The 21343-nt window shown below is 45.4% G+C and overlaps 1 protein-coding gene across 3 annotated transcripts in view; it reads right to left on the reverse strand.

Moving 5' to 3' along the window:
* The window catches only part of LOC144495904 (uncharacterized), a 72208-nt gene that overhangs the window by 17946 nt on the left and 32919 nt on the right, over nt 1-21343 (reverse strand). For all 3 annotated transcript variants that reach the window (XM_078216700.1, XM_078216701.1, XM_078216702.1), the window contains exons 2-4: nt 19185-19291; nt 14857-15001; nt 4504-4608 (exon numbers count right to left, since the gene is read on the reverse strand). In XM_078216700.1, coding sequence (XP_078072826.1) covers nt 4504-4608; nt 14857-15001; nt 19185-19291 — 357 coding nt within the window. The remainder of the gene's footprint in view (nt 1-4503; nt 4609-14856; nt 15002-19184; nt 19292-21343) is intronic.

A 21343-nucleotide genomic window follows, 5' to 3' on the forward strand; every position in this document is an offset into this window, starting at 1 on the left:
AATCGGGTCTTTACAGGTGCAGACAATGCAAGTGGAGAGAGGGTTTAGCAAAGGTTAAAGAGGTGTAAATTGTCTCAAGCCAGGACAGTTAGTGAGATTTTGCAAGCCCAGGCAAGTCATGGGGGTTACAGATAGTGTGACATGAACCCAAGATCCCAGTTGAGGCCATTCTCATGTGTGCGGAACTTGGCTGTCAGTTTTTGCTCGGCGAATCTGCATTGTTGTGTGTCTTGAAGGCCGCCTTGGAGAATGCTTACACGAAGATCAGAGGCTGAATGTCCTTGACTGCTGAAGTGTTCCCCAACAGGAAGGGAACACTCCTGCCTGATGATTGTCGAGCGGTATCCATTCATCCGTTGTCGTAGCGTCTGCATGTACATGTCAATGTACACTGCCTCGGGACATCCTTTCCTGCAGCGTATCAGGTAGACAATGTTGGCCAAGTCTCAAGAGGATGTACAGTGTACCTGGTGGATGGTGTTCTCACATGAGATGATGCATCCATGTCAATGATCCGGCACGTCTTGCAGAGATTGCTGTGGCAGGGTTGTGTGGTATCACGGTCACTGTTCTCCTGAAGGCTGGGTAGTTTGCTGTGGACAATGGTCTGTTTGAGGTTGTGCGGTTGTTTGAAGGCAAGCAGTGGGAGGGGGATGGCCTTGGCGAAATATTCGTCTTCATCAATTACATGTTGAAGGCTCCAAAGAAGATGTCGTAGCTTCTCCGATCTGGGGAAGTACTGGACGACGAAGGATACTCTGTCCACCGTGTCCCGTGTTTGTCTTCTGAGGAGGTCGGTGCGCTTTTTCACTGTGGCGCGTCGGAACTGTTGATCGATGAGTCGAGCACCATATCCTGTTCTTTTGAGGGCGTCTTTAGTGATCCTCCTCATCTGAGCAGATCCTGTGTATACGGAGGGCTTGTCCGTAGGGGATGGCTTCTTTAACATGTTTCGGGTGGAAGCTGGAGAAGTGGAGCATTGTGAGGTCATCCATGGGCTTGCGGTACAGTGAAGTGCTGAGGTGACCGTCCTTGATGGAGATGCGTGTGTCTGAGAATGCAACCGATTCCGGAGAGTAGTCCATGGTGAGTCTGATGGTGGGATGGAACTTGTTGATGTCATCATATAGTTGTTTCAGTGATTGTTTGCTGTGAGACAAAGGAAGAAAATGTCATCGATGTCTTCCTTTGGACTCACGGCGAACAATCACTGAAACAACTGTATGATGACATCACCAAGTTCCATCCCACCATCAGACTCACCAACTACTCTCCAGAATCGGTTGCATTCTTGGACACACGCATCTCCATAAAGGACAGTCACCTCAGCACTTCACTGTACTGCAAGCCCACGGATAACCTCATGATGCTCCACTTCTCCAGCTTCCACCCTAAACACGTTAAAGAAGCCATCCCCTACGGACAAGCCCTCCGTATACACAGGATCTGCTCAGATGAGGAGGATCGCAACAGACACCTCCAGACGCTGAAAGATGCCCTCATAAGAACAGGATACGGCGCTTGACTCATCGATCGACAGTTCCAACACGCCACAGCGAAAAACCGCACTGACCTCCTCAGAAGACAAAAATGGGACACGGCAGACAGAGTACCCTTCGTCGTCCAGTACTTCCCCAAAGCGGAGAAGCTATGACATCTTCTCCGGAGCCTTCAACATGTCATTGATGAAGACAAACATCTCACCAAGGCCATCCCCACACCCCCACTACTTGCCTTCAAACAACCACGCAACCTCAAACAGACCATTGTCCGCAGCAAACTACCTAGCCTTCAGGAGAACAGTGACCACGACACCACACAACCCTGCCACAGAAATCTCTGCAAGACATGCCAGATCATCGACACGGATGTCATCATCTCACGTGAGAACACCATCCACCACGGTACATACTCTTGCGATTCGGCCAACATTGTCTACCTGATAACACTGCAGGAAAGGATGTCCCAAGGCAGTGTACATTGGCGAGACCATGCAGATGCTATGACAACGGATGAATGGACACCGCTCGACAATCACCAGGCAGGAGTGCTCCCTTCCTGTCGGGGAACACTTCAGCAGTCAAGGGCATTCAGCTTCTGATCTTCAGGTAAGTGTTCTCCAAGGCAGCCTTCACGACACACGACAACGCAGAATCGCCGAGCAAAAACTGATAACCAAGTTCCGCACACATGAGGATGGCCTCAACTGGGATCTTGGGTTCATGTCAGACTATCTGACTTGCCTGAGCTTGCAAAATCTCACTAACTGTCCTGGCTTGAGACAATTACACATCTTTAACCTGTGCTTAACCCTCTCTCCACTAGCATTGTTTGCACCTGTAAAGACCCGATTACCTGTTACGACTCGCATTCCACCCATTATCTTGTAAATTGAGTCCGTGCCTGTATATACCCTGTTTGTGAACCCATCTCTTCACTCACCTAATGAAGGAGAAGCGCTCCGAAAGCTTGTGAACCTGTTGGACTTTAACCTGGTGTTGTGAGGCTTCTTACTGTGCTTACCCCAGTCCAACGCCGACAACTCCACACCAAAGTAAGAGAAAAGAAAGAATATTAAAATAAGCAGGACGTTAAGGAGATTCTTGAATCACGGTGTAGCTCTTAATCTTCTGAGATTGCTGGTTGAATAGTGCATTAATAAGGCTGTGTTAGTAACATGCCAATATTTATAGCAGGAATAGAATTGGCAGGAAAGTGGCTCTAATGATGAAGATAGGAACACTTGCCACAGACAGGACTGATGAATTAAATTTAAAAAAAGATTCACAGACAATCACTATGGCTGAAGATCAATAATAAGAAAGGGATTGTTATATTGGTGTGGTTGGACTTCAGAGAGAAGGTACTGGAAAAGGAAATCTGTAAACAGGTCTTTGGATTAATAGGATCTGAAATATTAAATTCAGTCTGGACACCACACCTCAGGAAGGAAATGTTCACCATTTAATTAGATCAACTCTATTTCAACTCCATTTACCCAGCTTAATCCAATACCCCTTGTTACCCCTACCTAACAATAAAACTATGTCTCTCTATCTTAAACTACCCAATTGTCTGAACATATACAGCATTTTAGGACAGAGAATTGCAGACTTCAATCACCAGTTGTGTTGATCTGGCACTTTCACAGCTGACCCACTGAATTTTCAATCTGCTACATCAGTGAATGCTTATTATCTGCATTGGTCTTATTCCTGCAGATCAGCCAGTTGGCCAGACTAAGTTGGTTGAAGAGGAGACTGCACAGGGATCAACCTGCTACAAAACACATAGGAGACATTATTTTTTCATAGAGGATAGAGTAATTAAAAACCTTAGGCTCAACCTTGGGTCTGATCCACTATTCTGAGTAATGTAACTAATAGGTAGGTCGCATACAATTCAATTGATTTCTCTATGGGTGACTTTCTTCCCCTTTCCCAATACGAGATAAATGGGAAAAAGAAGGCAGAGGTGAACTTTCCAGGGAACACCCATACTTTGAGATGTTCCTTTGTGCTTTGACTATTGCTTTACAGCACAGTCAATAACTTCATTTTGCTATCAGGCTTTCTGCATGTATAACTTGAGATAAGACCATAAGGCATAGTTGCAGAATTAGGCCACTCGGCCCATCAAGTCTGCTCCGCCATTCAATCATGGCTGACACTTTTCTCATCACCATTTTCCTGCCTTTTCCCCATAACCGCTGATCCCCTTATTAATCAAGAACCTATCTATCTCTGACTTAAAGACACTCAATGACCTGGCCTCCACATGCTTCTGCGGCAAAGAGTTCCATAGATTCACCACTCTCTGGCTGAAGAAAGTCCTCCTCATCTCTGTTTTAAAGGATCGTCCCTTTAGTCTGGGGTTGTGCCCTCTGGTTCCAGTTTTTCATACTAGTAGAAACATCTCTCCATGTCCACTCTATCCAGGCCTCACAGTATCCTGTAAGTTTCAATAAGGTCCCCCCTCATTCTTCTAAACCCCAACGAGTACAGACTCAGAGTCCAGAGATAAATAACATTGGGCGGGATTTTCCGGCCGTGCTCACTCCAATGCCGGAAAATTCTGCCTGAGGTCAATGGACCTTTGCATGATCCATGTCCCACCCGCTACAATTCCCGTGGCGGGCGGGACAGGAACATTTGGTCATTCTGTTTGCTTCCATTGCTAGGAGCATAATATGACTCCATCATTGTTGAATTAAACAGTAGATGGTCTGTTGTTCTACTTTTCGTTTGGGAGTACTCTTTCCCTCGCCTATCCCAATGTAAGTCTTTTGAGTGACAGCAAAGTTGTGCAGAACAAACTGCTTCAGTGAAAATGCAGTGTTATTTCCTGAGAGCACTGCTAAAATTGATGAAGAAAGTAATCATGTAAGCTCAAGCATTTTGGTCGAGTACTAACATGCAATGCTATATTTCAAGCAACCACATTTTCTACAAGAACAATCAAGATCATCTTATTGGATTTGGTGGAATAGCTTCCTGTACTTACTCTCTATCCCAGAGGAAAATCCAACCTATGTTCAAAAGATTGTTTATAATCCAAACTAGATAAAATGGACAGGGCAGTACAGAAGGCGTCCACGTGAAGGCATTCCTGTGTGAACAAACATCAAAAAGAAACAGGATATTAATGGCAATGGTGCTTTACTTTGTAAAACAAGGACATTTGTATATATTAAGGAACACATTGTATTTATATAGCACCTTATCATATCAATCACTTTGCAATCTAGGCAAATATTAATTTTAGTTGGAATAAATAATTACTCAAACTTCCTTATCCAATAATCTGTTAGATAGGTTCAATAAGTTGACTTATGAACCCAATTCAACTTTGAGTGAAAGGTGTAGATAAACTCTCCAGAATTATGCTGTTATACCTCAATCCTCAGCATCTCAGCAGCCAACATCCATCAAACAATTTTTAACATGAGCTACAGCCCATATCAATCATATGTGATACAGCATTATATAAGATCCTGTACACTCCATTTCAGCCGATGGTGCATTACTTTTGAATGCTCCTTCCTATATTCAATGTTCCTAAAGAATTTACCAGGTTACTTTCAGTATTTTCTCTCATCTTTTTAAAAGCTGTGTCATGTACATCTCAATGGTTTAACACATTACGTGTTATACAGCAGAGGTAGAATTTGGGAGTATGCTTACAGATCCAACCAGATGGTGAGTTCCTGATATTATTAGAAACATAGAAAAACTACAGCACAAAACAGGCCCTTCGGCCCCACAAGTTGTGCCGAACATATCCCTGCCTTTTAGGCCTACCTATAACCCTCCATCCTATTAAGTCCCATGTACTTATCCAGGAGTCTCTTAAAAGACCCTATTGAGTTTGCCTCCACCACCACCGACGGCAGCCGATTCCACTCGCCCACCACCCTCTGTGTGAAAAACTTCCCCCTAACATTTCCCCTGTACCTATCCCCCCCGCTCCCCCCCAGCACCTTAAACCTGTGTCCTCTTGTAGCAGACATTTCCACCCTGGGAAAAAGCCTCTGAGAGTCCACACGATCGATGCCTCTCAACATCTTATCTACCTCTATTAGGTCTCCTCTCATCCTATGTCTCTCCAAGGAGAAAAGACCGAGCTCCCTCAGCCTATCCTCATAAGGCATGCCACTCAATCCAGGCAACATCCTTGTAAATCTCCTCTGCATCCTTTCAATCTTTTCCACATCCTTCCTATAGTGAGGCGACCAGAACTGAGCACAGTACTCCAAGTGGGGTCTGACGAGGGTCTTATATAGCTGCATCATTATCCCCGGACTCCTAAACTCAATCCCTCGATTGATAAAGGCCAGCACACCATACGCCTTCTTAACCACCTCCTCCACCTGCGGGGCCGATTTTAGAGTCCTATGGACCCGGACCCCAAGGTCCTTCTGATCCTCCACAGTACTAAGAGTCTTTCCCTTTATATTGTACTCCTTCATCCCATTTGACCTGCCAAAATGGACCACTACGCATTTATCTGCGTTGAAGTCCATCTGCCACTTCTCCGCCCAGTCTTGCATCCTATCTATGTCCCTCTGTAACTTCTGACATCCATCCAGAGTATCCACAACCCCACCAACCTTCATGTCGTCGGCAAACTTACCAACCCATCCCTCCACTTCCTCATCCAGGTCATTTATGAAAATGACAAACAGCAAGGGTCCCAGAACAGATCCCTGGGGCACACCACTGGTGACCGACCTCCATTTAGAAAAAGACCCCATTGAGTTTGCCTCCACCACCACTGACGGCAGCCGATTCCACTCGCCCACCGCCCTCTGTGTGAAAAACTTCCCCCCAACATTTCCTATTCTTTTTGGACATTTTTGGTCCTTTTCAGAGCACAGTTTTTTGTATTTTATACCACTCCAATAGGCAAACCTTAAGGGCGATGGTCTGAATTTTAGGTTTGGGGTGTGCTTGAAGTCAATGCGATGGAAGCGGATCTCAAACCCACTCTCAGCCGGGATCACGTTGTTAACACGATATTATGCTGGGTGTCCAATTAAGGCCTCCCTAATGTGTAACATGTCTGCCAGCTAAGCTGGCACTGAGTGGGGGTCGGAACATGGCAAGGGGAGGGGGGGTGTGATAGTTAAAAACGGAGGAGGCAGCTCCCTGAAGGCTGCCAGGAGTTGAGCGGGAGGCTGAGGAAGCAAGTTATAATAACGTTCCTGCTCTCTGGCAATGGCATCAGCACCTGGTGGTCATGGAAGGCAGGAGGGCAAGTCACGTGGGCACTCTGCTCCCTGTTTCTCTAATGAGTGCCCGGGAGTTCTAGTGGGGGAGGTCAGTGCCAGGCAGCACATTCTCTTGGCCAGGGATGACAAGAAAAGATGGCCCCACCTGATCAAAAAGGCCTGGTCAGAGGTCACCGCCCAGATCAGTGGGCATAATGTGGTACACCAAACAGTGCTCCCGTGGCCCCAGGTTCAGTGATCTTCGGGGATGGGAAGATTACATGCAGCGATGGCATAGGCCTGTACAGAGAAGAGTGGCCAAGTGTCCATTTCCCTGTGTGCTCAGGGGTCTGTGTATGCATATCAACTGGCACTGAAGCCTGCCAAAGCTGGAATGTCAGCACAATAGGCCTCAATGCACCAGAGGTTGAGGTGTGCCACAGTGAAATAGCTTGCTAAATGCATGTGTTGGCGGAGGGGGGATCTGGAGTGATCCTTCAGGGAGATGGAAAACAAATAAGACTTTCTATTGTTCCCGGTCAGGAGGAGACTAATCACAGAGTGCCACAGGACTGGTGGAGGAGTGCCAGATTTCCAAGTGTGAACAAAGCATGAAAATGATGCACTGGAACTGGAGGTGCCACCAGCCAGCTCACTCTTCCGGTCATGGTGAGGCAGGGGTCTCGAATGAAGGTAAGAGTGCAGGTCCCAGATGTGTGCTGTGGGTACAGGAAACATCACGGGCGCCTCTTAACAAAAAGTAAACTATCACAGTCAGAGTGCCCACTGAAGTTCCAATGCACATGGCAGCATGCAACAGCTCTTCATTGTCTCTGCAGTCCATCACCATGCACAGTGATGATAGTGATTGAATTTACTGATCTTGTGCCTTCCTTGCACAGATACATCATCCACAGGAGCCCCCGGTGACCCCAAGGACCCCCATTAAGCTTCCAGGAAGACATCACTCCTGCATCAGCATCTCCCAGAACTAGGCATCAGTGGAGATACTCACACATCAGTGGGTATTAGGTTGTTGGCTCCAGGTATTGCACAGTGATAAGGGCACGTCACAATAAACATGAAAGGGTGGCAGAGGCAGAGAGGTCTGGACAGTGGGAGCACCAGGATCATGCTGAGTCTGAAGCAGATGACAACTCATGGAGTTGTTCATCAGGCAGCAGATGCTGGATGTCCTGCAGGATGTGTGGAGATATCTGGCTGAGATCCATGAGGGTCTGTGTGCCACGGAAGTTGACCTCTAATTCTGAACGTACAGCCTCCTCCACTGAGGTAGTGGCGACTCTCATGTAGAGGCAATTCCAGGAGCAGAATCAGGGGTTCCAGGGATGCTGCTTGAACCTGAAATCCAACACACCGGCTCTGATCTCAGGAGGTCACTGCCATTGTGACAGATGGATGAAGCACCTAGTCTCTCTGCTAAAATGAGCAAAAATTACTACATTCTGCACCCTCTCCTTTCCTTCTCTACGAACGGTATGCTTTGTATAGCACACAAGAAACAATATTTTTCACTGTATACTAACACGTGACAATAATAAATCAAATTAAATCAAATCAAACAAATACTGCAGATGTTGGAAACTGAACAGGTCAGCAGGTCTGGCAACTTCTGTCGGGAGAGAAACAGAGTTAACATTTCGGGCCCAATTCTTTTTTCTCTTTCTACAGATGCTGTTATACCTGCTGAGTTTTTCTGTTTCAGTCTCATTGATAGGTGCCCGTTCTTCATGGTGAGCAGCAAGGTCCAACAGCACCTCATCCTAGCAGACGAGAACTGGGCAAAGTACTCCAGTACCATTGTCGATTGTCAGAAAAACCCATCTGGTTCACTAATGTCCTTTCGGGAAGGAAATCTGCTGTCTTTACCTGGTCTAGCCTACATGTGAGAGCCACAGCAATGTGGTTGAGTCTTAACTGCCCTCTTAAATGGCCCAGCAAGCCTCTCAGTTGTATCAATCGTTACAAAGTCTCAACAAAGAAATGAAACCGGACGGACAACCTGGCATCAACCTGGGCACCGGAAAAGACAACGGCAAAACAAACAGCCCTGTCGATCCTGCAAAGTCCTCCTTGCTAACGTCTGGGGACTAGTGCCAAAATTGGGAGAGCTGTCTCATCAACTAGTCAAGCAACAGCCTGACATAGTCATTCTCATGGAATCATACCTTACAGATAACACCCCAGACACCACCATTACCATCCCTGGATATGTCCTGTCTCACCGGCAGGACAGACCCAGCAGAGGTGGCAGCACAGTGATGTACAGTCGGGAGGGAGTTGCCCAGGGAGCCCTTAACATTGACTCTGGGCCCCATGAAATCTCATGGCTTCAGGCTAAACATGGGCAAGGAAACCTCTTACTGGTTACCATGTACCGTCCTCTTCCGGCTGATGAAGCAGTATTCCTCCATGTTGAACAACATTTGGAGGAAGCACTGAGGGTGGCAAGGATGCAAAATGTACTCTGGATGAGGGATTTCAATGTCCACCACCAAGAGTGGCTCAGCAACAGCACTACTGATCGAGCTGGTCAGCTCCTAAAGGATATAACTGCTAGACTGGGTCTGCAGCAGGTGGTGATGGAACCAACAAGAGGAAATAACATACTTGACCTCATCCTTACCAATCTGCCGGCTGCAGATGCATCTGTTCATGATAGTATTGGTAAGAGTGACCACCGCACAGTCCTTGTGGAGACAAAGTCCCACCTTCACATTGAGAATAACCTCCATCGTGTTGTGTGGCACTATCACCGTGCTAAAAGGGACAGACTTCGAACCGATCTAGCAACTCAGAACTGGGCATCCATGAGGCATTGTGGGCCATCAACAGCAGCGGAACGGTACTCCACCACAATCTGCAACCTCATGGCCCAGCATATCCCCCACTCAACCATTACCATCAAGCCAGGGGATCAACCCTGATTCAATGGAGAGTGTAGGAGGGCATGCCAGGAGCAGCACCAGGCATACCTAAAAATGAGGTATCAACCTGGTGAAGCTTCCAAACAGGACTACTTGCATGCCAAATGGCAAAAACAGCAAGTGATAGACAGAGCTAAGTGATCCCACAAACAACAGATCAGATCCAAGCTCTGCAATCCTTCCACATCCAGTCGAGAATGGTGGTGGACAATTAAACAACTTACTGGAGGAGGAGGCGGCTCCACAAATATCCCCATCCTCAATGATGGAAGAGCAAAAGATAAGGCTGAAGTATTCACAGCAATCTTCAGCCAGGAGTGCCGAGTGGATGATCCATCTCGGCCTCCTCCAGTAGTCCCCAGCATCTCAGATGCCAGTTTCCAGCCAATTCGATTCACTCCACGTGATGTCAAGAAACGGCTGGAGGCACTGGATACTGCAAAGGCAATGGGCCCTGATAACATTCTGGCAATAGTACTGAAGACTTGTGCTCCAGAACTTGCCGCTCCCCTAGCCAAGCTCTTCCAGTACAGTTACAACACTGGCATCTAACCAACAATGTGGAAAATTGCCCAGATATGTCCTGTACACAAAAAGGACAAATCCAACCCAGCCAATTACCGCCCAATCAGTCTACTCTCGATCATCAGTAAAGTGATGGAAGGAGTCATCAACAGTGCTGCCAAGCAGCACCTGCTCAGCAATAACCTACTCAGTGACGCCCAGTTTGGGTTTCGCCAGGGTCACTCAGCTCCTGACCTCATTACAGCCTTGATTCAAACATGGACAAAAGAGCTGAATTCCAGAGATGAGGCTACCAGAAGGATGTGGAGGCTTTGGAGAGGGTACAGAAAAGATTTACCAGGGTGTTGCCTGGTATGGAGGGCATTAGCTATGAGGAGAGGTTGGAAAAACTTGGTTTGTTCTCACTGGAAAGACGGAGGTTGAGGGGTGACCTGATAGAAGTCTACAAGATTATGAGAGGCATGGACAGAGTGGATAGTCAGAAGCTTTTTCCCAGGGTGGAAGAGTCAATTACTAGGGGGCATAGGTTTAAGGTGCGAGGGGCAAGGTTTAAAGGAGATGTACGAGGCAGATTATTTACACAGAGGGTGGTGGGTGCCTGGAACTCGTTGCCGGGGGAGGTAGTGGAAGCGGATACGGTAGTGACTTTTAAGGGGCGTCTTGACAAATACATGAATAGGATGGGAATAGAGGGATATGGTCCCCAGAAGGGTAGGGGATTTTAGTTAAGTCGGGCAGCATGTTCCTGTGCTGTAAATGTCTTTGTTCTTTGAGGCGAGAGTGACAGCCGTTGACATCAAGGCCGCATTTGACCGAATGTGGCATCAAGGAGCCCTAGCGAAACTGGAATCAATGGGTATCAGGGGGCAAACTCTCTGCTAGTTGGAGTCATACCTGGTACATAGGTAGATGGTTGTGATTGTGGAGGGTCAGTCATCTCAGCTCCAGGACATCTCTGCAGGAGTCCCTCAGGGTAGTGTCTTAGGCCCAACAATCTTCAGCTGCTTCATCAATTACCATCCCTCTATCATAAGGTCAGAAGTGGGGATGTTTGCCAATGATTGCACAATATTCAGCACCATTCATGATTCCTCAGATACTGAAGCAGTTGATGTTCAAATGCAACAAGATCTGGACAATATCCAGGCTTGGGCTGACAAGTGGCCAGTAACATTCGCACCACACAAATGCCAGGCAATGACCATCACCAATAAGAGACACTCTAACCATCGCCCCTTGACATTCAATGGTGCTATCATCACTGAATCTCCCACTGTCAACATCCTTGATGTCAACATCATTGACCAGAAACTCAACTGGACTCACCACATAAACACAGTGGCTACAAGAGCAGGTCAGAGGCTAGGAATACTGTGGTGAGTAACTCACCTCCTGACTCCCCAGAGCCTATCCACCATCTACAAGGCACAAGTCAGGAGTGTGATGGAATATTCCCCTCTTGCCTGGATGGATGCAGCTCCAACAACACTCAAGAAGCTTGACACCATCCAGGACAAAGCAGCCCGCTTGATTGGTACCATATTTACAAACATTCAAACCCTCCACCACCAACACTCAGTAGCAGCAGTGTGTACTACAGTGTGTACAAGATGCACTGCAGCAATTCACCAAAGGTCCTTGGACAGCACCTTCCAAACCCACAACCACTTCTATCTAGAGGACAAGGGCAGCAGATACATCGGAACACCACTACCTGCAAGTTCCTCTCCAAGCCACTCACCATCCTAACTTGGAAATATATCACCATTCCTTCACAGTCGCTGAGTCAAAATCCTGGAATTCCCTCCCTAATGGCATTGTGAGTCAACCCACAGAACATGGACTGCAGTGATTCAAGAAGGCAGCTCACCACCACCTTCTCAAGGGCAACTAGGAATGGGCAATAAATGCTGGCCAGCCAGCGATGCCCATAAAGAACAAAGAATAAAGAACAAAGAAAATTACAGCACAGGAACAGGCCCTTCGGCCCTCCAAGCCTGCACCGACCATGCTGCCTGACTTAACTAAAACCCCCTACCCTTCCAGGGATCATAACCCTCTATTCCCATCCTATTCATGTATTTGTCAAGACGCCCCTTAAAAGTCACTACCGTATCCGATTCCACTACCTTCCCCGACAGCGAGTTCCAGGCACCCACCACTGTCTGTATAAAAAACGTGCCTCGTACATCTTTAAATCTTGCCCCTCGCACCTTAACCTATGCCCCCTAGTAATTGACTCTTCCACCCTGGGAAAAAGCTTCAGACTATCCACTCTGTCCATGCCTCTCATAATCTTGTAGATTTCTATCAGGTCACCCCTCAACCTCCGTCTTTCCAGTGAGAACAAACCAAGTTTCTCCAACCTCTCCTCATAGCTAATGCCGTCCAAACCAGGCAACATCCTGGTAAATCTTTTCTGTACCCTCTCCAAAGCCTCCACATCCTTCTGGTTGTGTGGCGACCAGAATTGAACACTATATTCCAATTGCGGCCGAACTAAGGTTCTATAAAGCTGCAACATGACTTGCCAATTTTTAAACTCAATGCCCCGGCCAATGAAAGCAAACATGCCGTATGCTTTTTTGACTACCTTCTCCACCTGCGTTGCCATTTTCAGTGACCTGTGGATCTGTACACCCAGATCCCTTTGCCTATCAATACTCTTTAGGGTTCGGCCATTTACTGTATATTTCCTATCTGTATTAGACCTTCCAAAATGCATTACCTCACATTTGTCCGGATTAAACTCCATCTGCCATCTCTCCACCCAAGTCTCCAACTGATCTATATCCTGCTGTATCCTCTGATGGTCCTCATTGCTATCCGCAAATGTACCAACCTTTGTGTTGTCCACAAACTTACTAATCAAACCAGTTACATTTTCCTCCAAATCATTTATATATATTACAAACAGCAAAGGTCCCAGCACTGATCCCTGAGGAACGCCACTTGTCACAGCCCTCCATTCAGAAATGCATCCTTCCACTGCTACCCTCTGTCTTCTTTGACCAAGCCAGTTTTGTATCCATCTTGCTAGCTCACCTCTGATCCCATGTGACTTCACCGTCTGCCATGAGGGACCTTGTCAAAGGCCTTACTGAAGTCCATGTGGACAACATCCACTGCCCTATCCTCATCAATCACCTCCGTCACTTCCTAGAAAAGCTCGATCAAGTTAATGACCTCCCCTTCACAAAATCATGTTGCCTCTCACTAATATGTCAATTTTTTTCCAAGTGGGAATAAATCCTGTCTCGAAGAATTGTCTCCAATAATTTCTCTACCACTGATGTAAGGCTCTCCGGCCTTTAATTACCTGGATTATTCTTGCTACCCTTCTTAAACAAAGGAACAACATTGGCTATTTTCCAATCCTCTGGGAACTCCCCTGTAAGAAGTCTCACAACACCAGGTTAAAGTCCAACAGCTTTATTTGTAGCGTTTGCTACAAATAAACCTGTTGGACTTTAACCTGGTGTTGTGAGACTTCTTACTGTGTTTACCCCAGTCCAACGCCAGCATCTCCACATCATAACTCTCCTGTAGCCAGTGAGGATGCAAAGATTTCTCTCAAAGCCCCAGCAATTTCCTCCCTTGCCTCTCTCAGTATTCTTGGATATATCCCATCAGGCCCTGGGGACTTGTCTACCTTAATGTTTCTCAAGAACCCCAATACCTCCTCCTTTTTGATCTCAACATGACTCAAGCTATCTACACACCCTTTCCCAGACTCAGCATCCACCAAGTCCTTCTCTTTGGTGAATACTGACTCAAAGTACTAATTTAATACCTCGCCCATTTCCTCTGGCTCCACGCATAGATTCCCTCCCTTGTCCTTGTCCTCTCCCTGGCTACCCTCTTGCTCTTAGTTAGTAGTTAGAAATAAATAGATAAGCAACTTTTTAACTTATTCATTCATGGGCTGTGTGCAGTATAGGCAGGATTAGCATTTATTGTCCATCTCTAATTGCCCATAACAACTGAATGGCTTGCTAGATCATTTAGTGGACAGTTCCTAGTCATCCACATTAGTGTAGATTTGAAGCGTAGCGTAGAGGCCAGACCTGATAAGGATGGCAGATCTCTTTCCCCAGAGAATATTCATTAACAAGATGGGTTTTAATGACAATCCAGTAGCTTTATGCTCATCATGGTTGATATTAGTTGTTTTAGCCATGCATTTGAGTTTGAAAGAAACACTAAGGTTTATACTTTGGACTCAATTGATAATACCAGCTCAAATCACACTGACGATATTCTACATTATGGATGTGACCAGCTAGGAAATTACCATTTTTTAAAGAGATAAGTCCTCCCCTGTCATTGGGACCTCAATTATGCCTCAAGAATAAAGATTTTACACCAACAAGAACATAGCATTTATGTTTACGGTCAATCTTAGTTGCTTGTCTTTCCTTTCTCTCATTTCCATTCATTTCTTAGAAAGGTAGAGGTTACAGGTCAGTGAGTAAACTTGGCAACCTACATTATGCTGAAGTAAAATAGCAGTTATAGTTCCCTCAACCTGACTTTATAGCTCAAATTGTTTGACACCCATCTATTGCATCGCTGTTCTTTTGGGCATATGTTGAACAAGAACAGATGATATTCAAAGAGTGATCTTAATACAGCAGAATAGAGATATGTACATCACTTGCAGCACACTATTACCTTCGGCATAATCCACTGCATACATAGACAAGCCACACAGCTTGCCAGATATAAATGACTCCCCAGATAGAGAAGGTCCATCCTGCAGGGGTGATTTCAGTGTTGTATTTCTTTGATACATTTCCAACAGACTGTAGAAAAGGACCTAGTAAATTGACAAATATTATTATTGTAGGCTGCATTAACACAGTCTTGTAATCTGAAGCAATACACTGACATTTTAAATCTAAACAGAAAGAAAATTACAGAATTGTTACTATGCAGAAAGAGGCCATTTGGCCCATCATGTCTGTACAGGCTCTCGGAATGGGTAAATCACCTGTGCCATTCTCTCTTTCCCCCCGCCGTATAACCCTGCATATTTCTCCTTTTCGGAAAACAGCCTAATTGCCTTTTCAATGACTTGATTGAACCTACCTCCACCACACTCTCAGGCAGTGCATTCCAGACTCAATCACTTGCTGCGTGAAAAGGTTTCTCCTCATGTCACTTTTGCCTATCTTACCAATTACATTAAATCTATGCCCTATGGTTCTCGATGCTTTCACAAGTGGGAACAGTTACTCCCTACCTACTCTGTATTCATGATTTGGAATGCATCTATCAAATCTCCCCTCAGTTTTCTGTTCTCTGCAGGGGTTACTAATACTTGAGCCAACTGGTGCAGGACTTTTTAATGGATAAAATCAACTTAATTTAATTTTAATTAAAGGAATTCAGGACATTTATTCACACTTGGGTCTTTTCACAGTCAGAATGCCAGTGCTGGCTCCAGTAGACCTTCTCATAGATTTGGGAGAATCTGAGACAAAGACTGATTGGAGAGCAAAAGTGCTATTAGACAGGACTTTATGCTTCTCAGGAACTGGCTTGGCAGCTGGGCGGGGGATGTAAATAATGCCATGGGTGCCATTCCCCAACATCTACACATCCACCTCTGACCTCGTTGCAATATTACGCGCACCAAGGTAGTCATCAGGTGAGCCACCTGCTAGTGGGCCAGTTGAAGCCCTCTAGTGGCCCTCTCCCTGGCCTGGCACAATTTTTCCATGATGGGTGAGACAGAGGGAGAGCCGGGTATGAACCCTGCCAGGTACCATGCCTGGAGGTACTGGCAGGAAAAGCTGGGGGAGGGTTGGGTTTCCTCACTTACATGCCTACTAGGCAAAGTGAGGACTTTGTCGATAGTGGAGGATATTTTCAAGTTGAAATGGTTGAGAGTTGAAAACTGAAACTGAGCAAGGACGGAAAACTGGAACTAAGCAAGGATGGTAGTGATAAGAGACCTGAACTTGGTGCGCTAGAATCACAACCAGCAGAGTCAATCTGGGGACTTGTATCAAAGCTGGAAGAGGTTTCCCACAAAATAGTAGGAACAGCTCAACGTGGCCATACCCACAGAATTACACCTTTCAACCAAAATCTCTGACACCTCCATCACCATCCTTGGGCCTGTCCTATTCCACTGGCAGGACAAGCCCACCAGAGGTGGGCCCACCGGGGGAGGCGATGGCCTAGTGGAATTATCGCTAGACTATTAATCCAGGAAACTCAGGGGACCCGGGTTCGATTCCTGCCAGGGCAGATGATGGAATTTAAATTCAATTTAGGGCGGCACGGTAGCACAGTGGTTAGCACTGCTGCTTCACAGCTCCAGAGACCTGGGTTCGATTCCCGGCTTGGGTCACTGTCTGTGTGGAGTTTGCACATTCTCCTCGTGTCTGCGTGGGTTTCCTCCGGGTGCTCCGGTTTCCTCCCCAGTCCAAAGATGTGCGGGTTAGGTTGATTGGCCATGCTAAAATTGCCCTTAGTGTCTTGGAATGCGTAGGTTAAAGGGATTAGTGGGTAAAATATATGGGAGTAGGCCCTGGGTGGGATTGTGGTCGGTGCAGACTCGATGGGCCGAAAGGCCTCTTTCTGTGCTGTAGGGTTTCTATGATTTTTTTCTATGAGGTGGCTGCACAGTCACACCCACAAAAGAGCGAGTGGCCCCGAGATTACTCAACATTGATTCGACACAATGGGAAGTCTCATGATATCAAATTAAACATGGCCTGCAACAGGTGGTGAGAGAACTAACACGCGGAAAAAGCGACTTGACTTCACCCTCACCAATCTAGGTGTGGCAGAGGCATCTGCCCATGAAAGTATAGGCAGGAATAACCACTGTCAAAGACCCTTCACATTGAGAATACCTGCTGTCATGTTATGTGGCCCTACCACCACAAATCAGCAGAATTGCATTTCATCACAACCTCATCTTTCAATTATCTCCCACTCCACTATTATCACCAAAATAGAGACCAACCCAGGTTCCATGAGGAATTCAGGAGAGCATGGTGAATCTACAACACAGGACTACATGCGTGTCAACAGCAGAAACTGCATGCGACATACAGAACTAAGCGATCTCACAGCCACCAAATCAGATCAAAGCTCTGCCACATCCAGTTATAAATAGTGCTGAACAATTACATCGCTTATGGGAGGAGAAAGCTCCATGAACAATCGCATCTTCAATGATGGAGAAGTCCAGTGCTTCAGTACAAGTCAAGGCTGAAGCATTTGCAGCCATTTTCAAAGCCAATTTGGTTCAACCCTATGCAATGTCAAGAAACAGCTGAATGTGTTGGAGACAACAAAAGCTATTGGCGCTGGCAACATCCCAGCTATTGTACTGAAGACTTGTCCTCCAGATCTAGTGACACTCCTGGCCTAACTGTCCCAGTATAGCTGCAACTCTGACATCAACCAGAAACTGTGGAAAATTCCTCTGATATGTTCTTTTCTCAAAAAGTAGGACAAATTTAATCAACCATTCACCACTTCATCAGTCTACTCCCATTTATCTGCAATGTGATGGAAGCTGTCATTGTCAGTGTACTTACTCAGTAATAACCAGCTTACCAATGCTCAGTTTGAGTTCTTCAGGGGCACTTGCCTCTCGACTATATTGTTTAAATGTTGGCCAAAGAGCGGAGTTCAAGAGGTGAGGTGGGAGCAACAAGGCAACATTTGACTGAGTATGGCATCAAGGAGGACTAGCAAAACTGAATTCAATGAGGATAGAGCGGGGTGTCACCATTGACCAGAATTTTAATTGGGCCAGCAACATAAATAACACAGACGCTGTGGCTACAAGAACAGGTCAGAGCTTGGGAAATCTTTGGAAGTGTCTCACCCCCTGACTACCCAAAGCTAGTATGGTACACACTCCACTTGGCTGGATGGGTACAGCTCCAACAAAGCTCAACATCATCCAGGACAAAGCAGTCCACTTGATTAGCACCACATCCACCAGCTTAAATATTAATTATCTCCACCATTGACACACACTGGCAGTAGTATATACCATCTACAAGAGGCACTGCAGCAACTTATGAGCCTCCCTCAACAGTATCTTCCAAACCTGTGACCTCTACCAACTAGAAGAACAAGGACATGGGCACGCATCGTCTGCAAGTTCCCCTGTAAGTCACACAATATCCAGACATGCAACTATATCACTGTCACTGAGTCAAAATCCAGGAACCTCCTCTCTCTTGAACAGCACTGTGAGTGTGCCTACACCACACGGATTGCAGCGGTTCGAGAGCCAGCTCACCACCACCTTCTCAAGAGGACTTAGGCATGGACAATGCTAGCCTTGTCAATGATGCCTTTATCCCACGAATGAATATATGTTTTAAACATCTTAATATAGGTGCTATAATGGGAAAAGATTACAACAATTTATGCTTTGTGTGGTGTTAAAATGTTCCCAATTTGGCTGTGGTAAAGCAAACAGGGCCTTGTTGCATGCCACTTGTGGAAGTTTAGCTATTGCAGTTGATGTTGGGTTTATGACAAAAGATTAAGGTTTTAAATTGCAGCATCAATCTGCCGCCCTTGAGAAATCTGATTTTATGTCATGGAAAATGACTTAAAATATGCACAAATCTATTATATATTGGAACACAGTAATGAGTTCATTAAAAGAAAAGGTTGGAAATGTATCAATTAATGCCCTTATACTCAAAAGTTCCAGCTTAATTTTTGGAGCCTCCTCAAAGATCTCCAATTGGAGGACAATGGTGATTAATTTAAGCTGGGGGATGCGGCCACTTGTGTGAGCTAGACCAGCTTCCAGGAAGATTTCTTTTAAAAACCAGAGCTGTTGAGTCAGTATGGGTTGTGTCAGAGAAACCAGCGCAATTGATTGGCAGCTCCAGAACAAAATGCTTTAATTCTACTAATGGAAGTGCTTTAAGTGACCTCGGATGCATCTGGATCATGTGCTCAGGTGTTCTCAAGCTTCAGACACTTGAACCAGTTTTGGTATTCCTTACCTGATCCTCTCCCTGCAAGACCGTTCAGTACCACAGCGATGATGTAGACAACTAAGGCAAGGACCACAAGGTAATTCTTACTCAGGCCCATCTTCGATTGGGGAATCCTAATTAAACATTTTCATTAAATGGGAAGAAAAGACAGAAATGCACAAGAAAAAACATTTGTCATTAACTGTGTACCATGTTCTTCTGTATTATAAAGCACCAATATAAGTTAATTTTCAGGCATAGATTACAATAGTGCAGTATTTATTTATTAGTCTCACAAGTAGGCTTACATTAACACTGCAATGAAGTTACTGCGAAAATCCCTTAGTCGCCACACTCCAGCGCCTGTTTGGGTACACTGAGGGGGAATTTAGTATGGCCAGTGCACCTAACCAGCACGTCTTTGGACTGTGGGAGGAAACCTGAACACCCGGAGGAAACCCTTGCAGACACGGGGAGAATGTGCAGACCCTGCACAGTGACCCAAGCCAGGAATTGAATCTGGGTCCCTGGCGCTCTGCGGCAGCAGTGCTAACCACTGCACTACCGTGCCACCAGTAAGCTGAGACTCCAACCCAATTTATTAAATAGTGATAGTTCATTCTTGTATTTTTGCCTTTCTCACATGTTTTCACATTTTTGCCACACTATTCTGAGGATTGGTACTGTGCAGAGCCTTGTTATTGTACCATAGCATGGGAATATCGGATTGGAAGTCACTGTTCGATCAGGATGGTGAGCCTACAAATACTCGTCATCTTTTCTGACAATAGATTGCCCACATACTCATTTTGCTTTGAAAATTATCCCTGATATTCCTGTGAAAGCATTGACTCCTGGCTATGTTAGGTTCCACACGTGAAGTTTCTTTCCAGTGTTCATTATTTATGTATACGTTCATTAAGTACAATAATCTAGGTTTTATGTTTAGTCAATGGTCACTGACATGCAATTCCAACAAGTGCTGGTGGTTGGCAGCAAGAATTTCTTCTACATTATCCAACAATCCCAACTTTTCTATCTCTGACCTGGTTAAGATCAACCAAGAGCAGATTAATTTTGGAACTTGGGACCTCAATGGCTCTGCTACTCATTTAGTAAACTCACTGTATTCCATTCACTTAAACATAAAGGATGCAAAAAGGGGAAGGTAAGAAGATATTTTAAAATGTAGATATTAGTGCCTACAATGGCTTACTGGTTTAGTACAAAATATATTGTGGTACTTAGCGATCAAGACCAGATAGAATGGTGCTGTTGATTTTCGCTGGGTCAATGGTGAGATACTAAAATTGATCTGTGTCCCAGACTAGGAAAGGGAGAATATTATTTTTTAAAAATGAGTTTAGTCCCTTACTTGATAACGATGCAGTGGAACATAAATGTATCCTTATGTCAGGCAAGAGGGTCCCTTTTGATTGTGACACTCTCTAGGTTAAATAGACTACCAGCATGCGATGTTTGAACTAACACGAGAAAGTTATCTCATAGTATCATGTGACACTATCCATTTTTAAAAAATGTATCTACACACACGCATGCACACGCATGCACACACACACACACACACCATTGAGCCATATTATGAATGTTCCTCTCCATGGTCAACAAACCCTGGCATTGAACTTGAACCAGCAGTTTATGCTCCAGAGGTAGGGCACTACCACTACACCACAAGACCTCCAATAATCCCTTGCCACCATTACTTTCAGTGAAGGGAGAAAAGGAAATTTATTTAATTGGGAATTCCCGCCCAGATATTTTGTGTAGAAATTCAAGGTCTTTTCTGGACGGTGGGTCAGAGTTCCTAGCAGCAATGTCGGAAGATCTGTTTCCAACCCATGGTCTTCAGGCATCAGACTTCCTTGCTGGGAATGGTGAGCTAGATTTTGTTGAAACAACACCAGTATGTGAACAATGTACATTGTTATTGATGTGTATGTGGGCCAGCAACTTGATTAATGAAGAAGTGCTGCATGAATTGTGAATCACCACAAGTTGCTGGTTGAATTGTGTTATTACCTTTGCAAAAATGGCATTTTGGGCTTCACCTCAGTTATTTTCATCAAATTCCCAAATTAATAAATTAATTGCCCATTAAACTCACAACAGAAAGATGTCTTGTAATTAATTTGGCAAGCAAACTTTTAATGACCTGATAATAATTA

The sequence above is a fragment of the Mustelus asterias genome, chromosome 7 (genome assembly GCF_964213995.1).
Source record: "Mustelus asterias chromosome 7, sMusAst1.hap1.1, whole genome shotgun sequence".
NCBI lineage: Eukaryota > Metazoa > Chordata > Chondrichthyes > Carcharhiniformes > Triakidae > Mustelus > Mustelus asterias.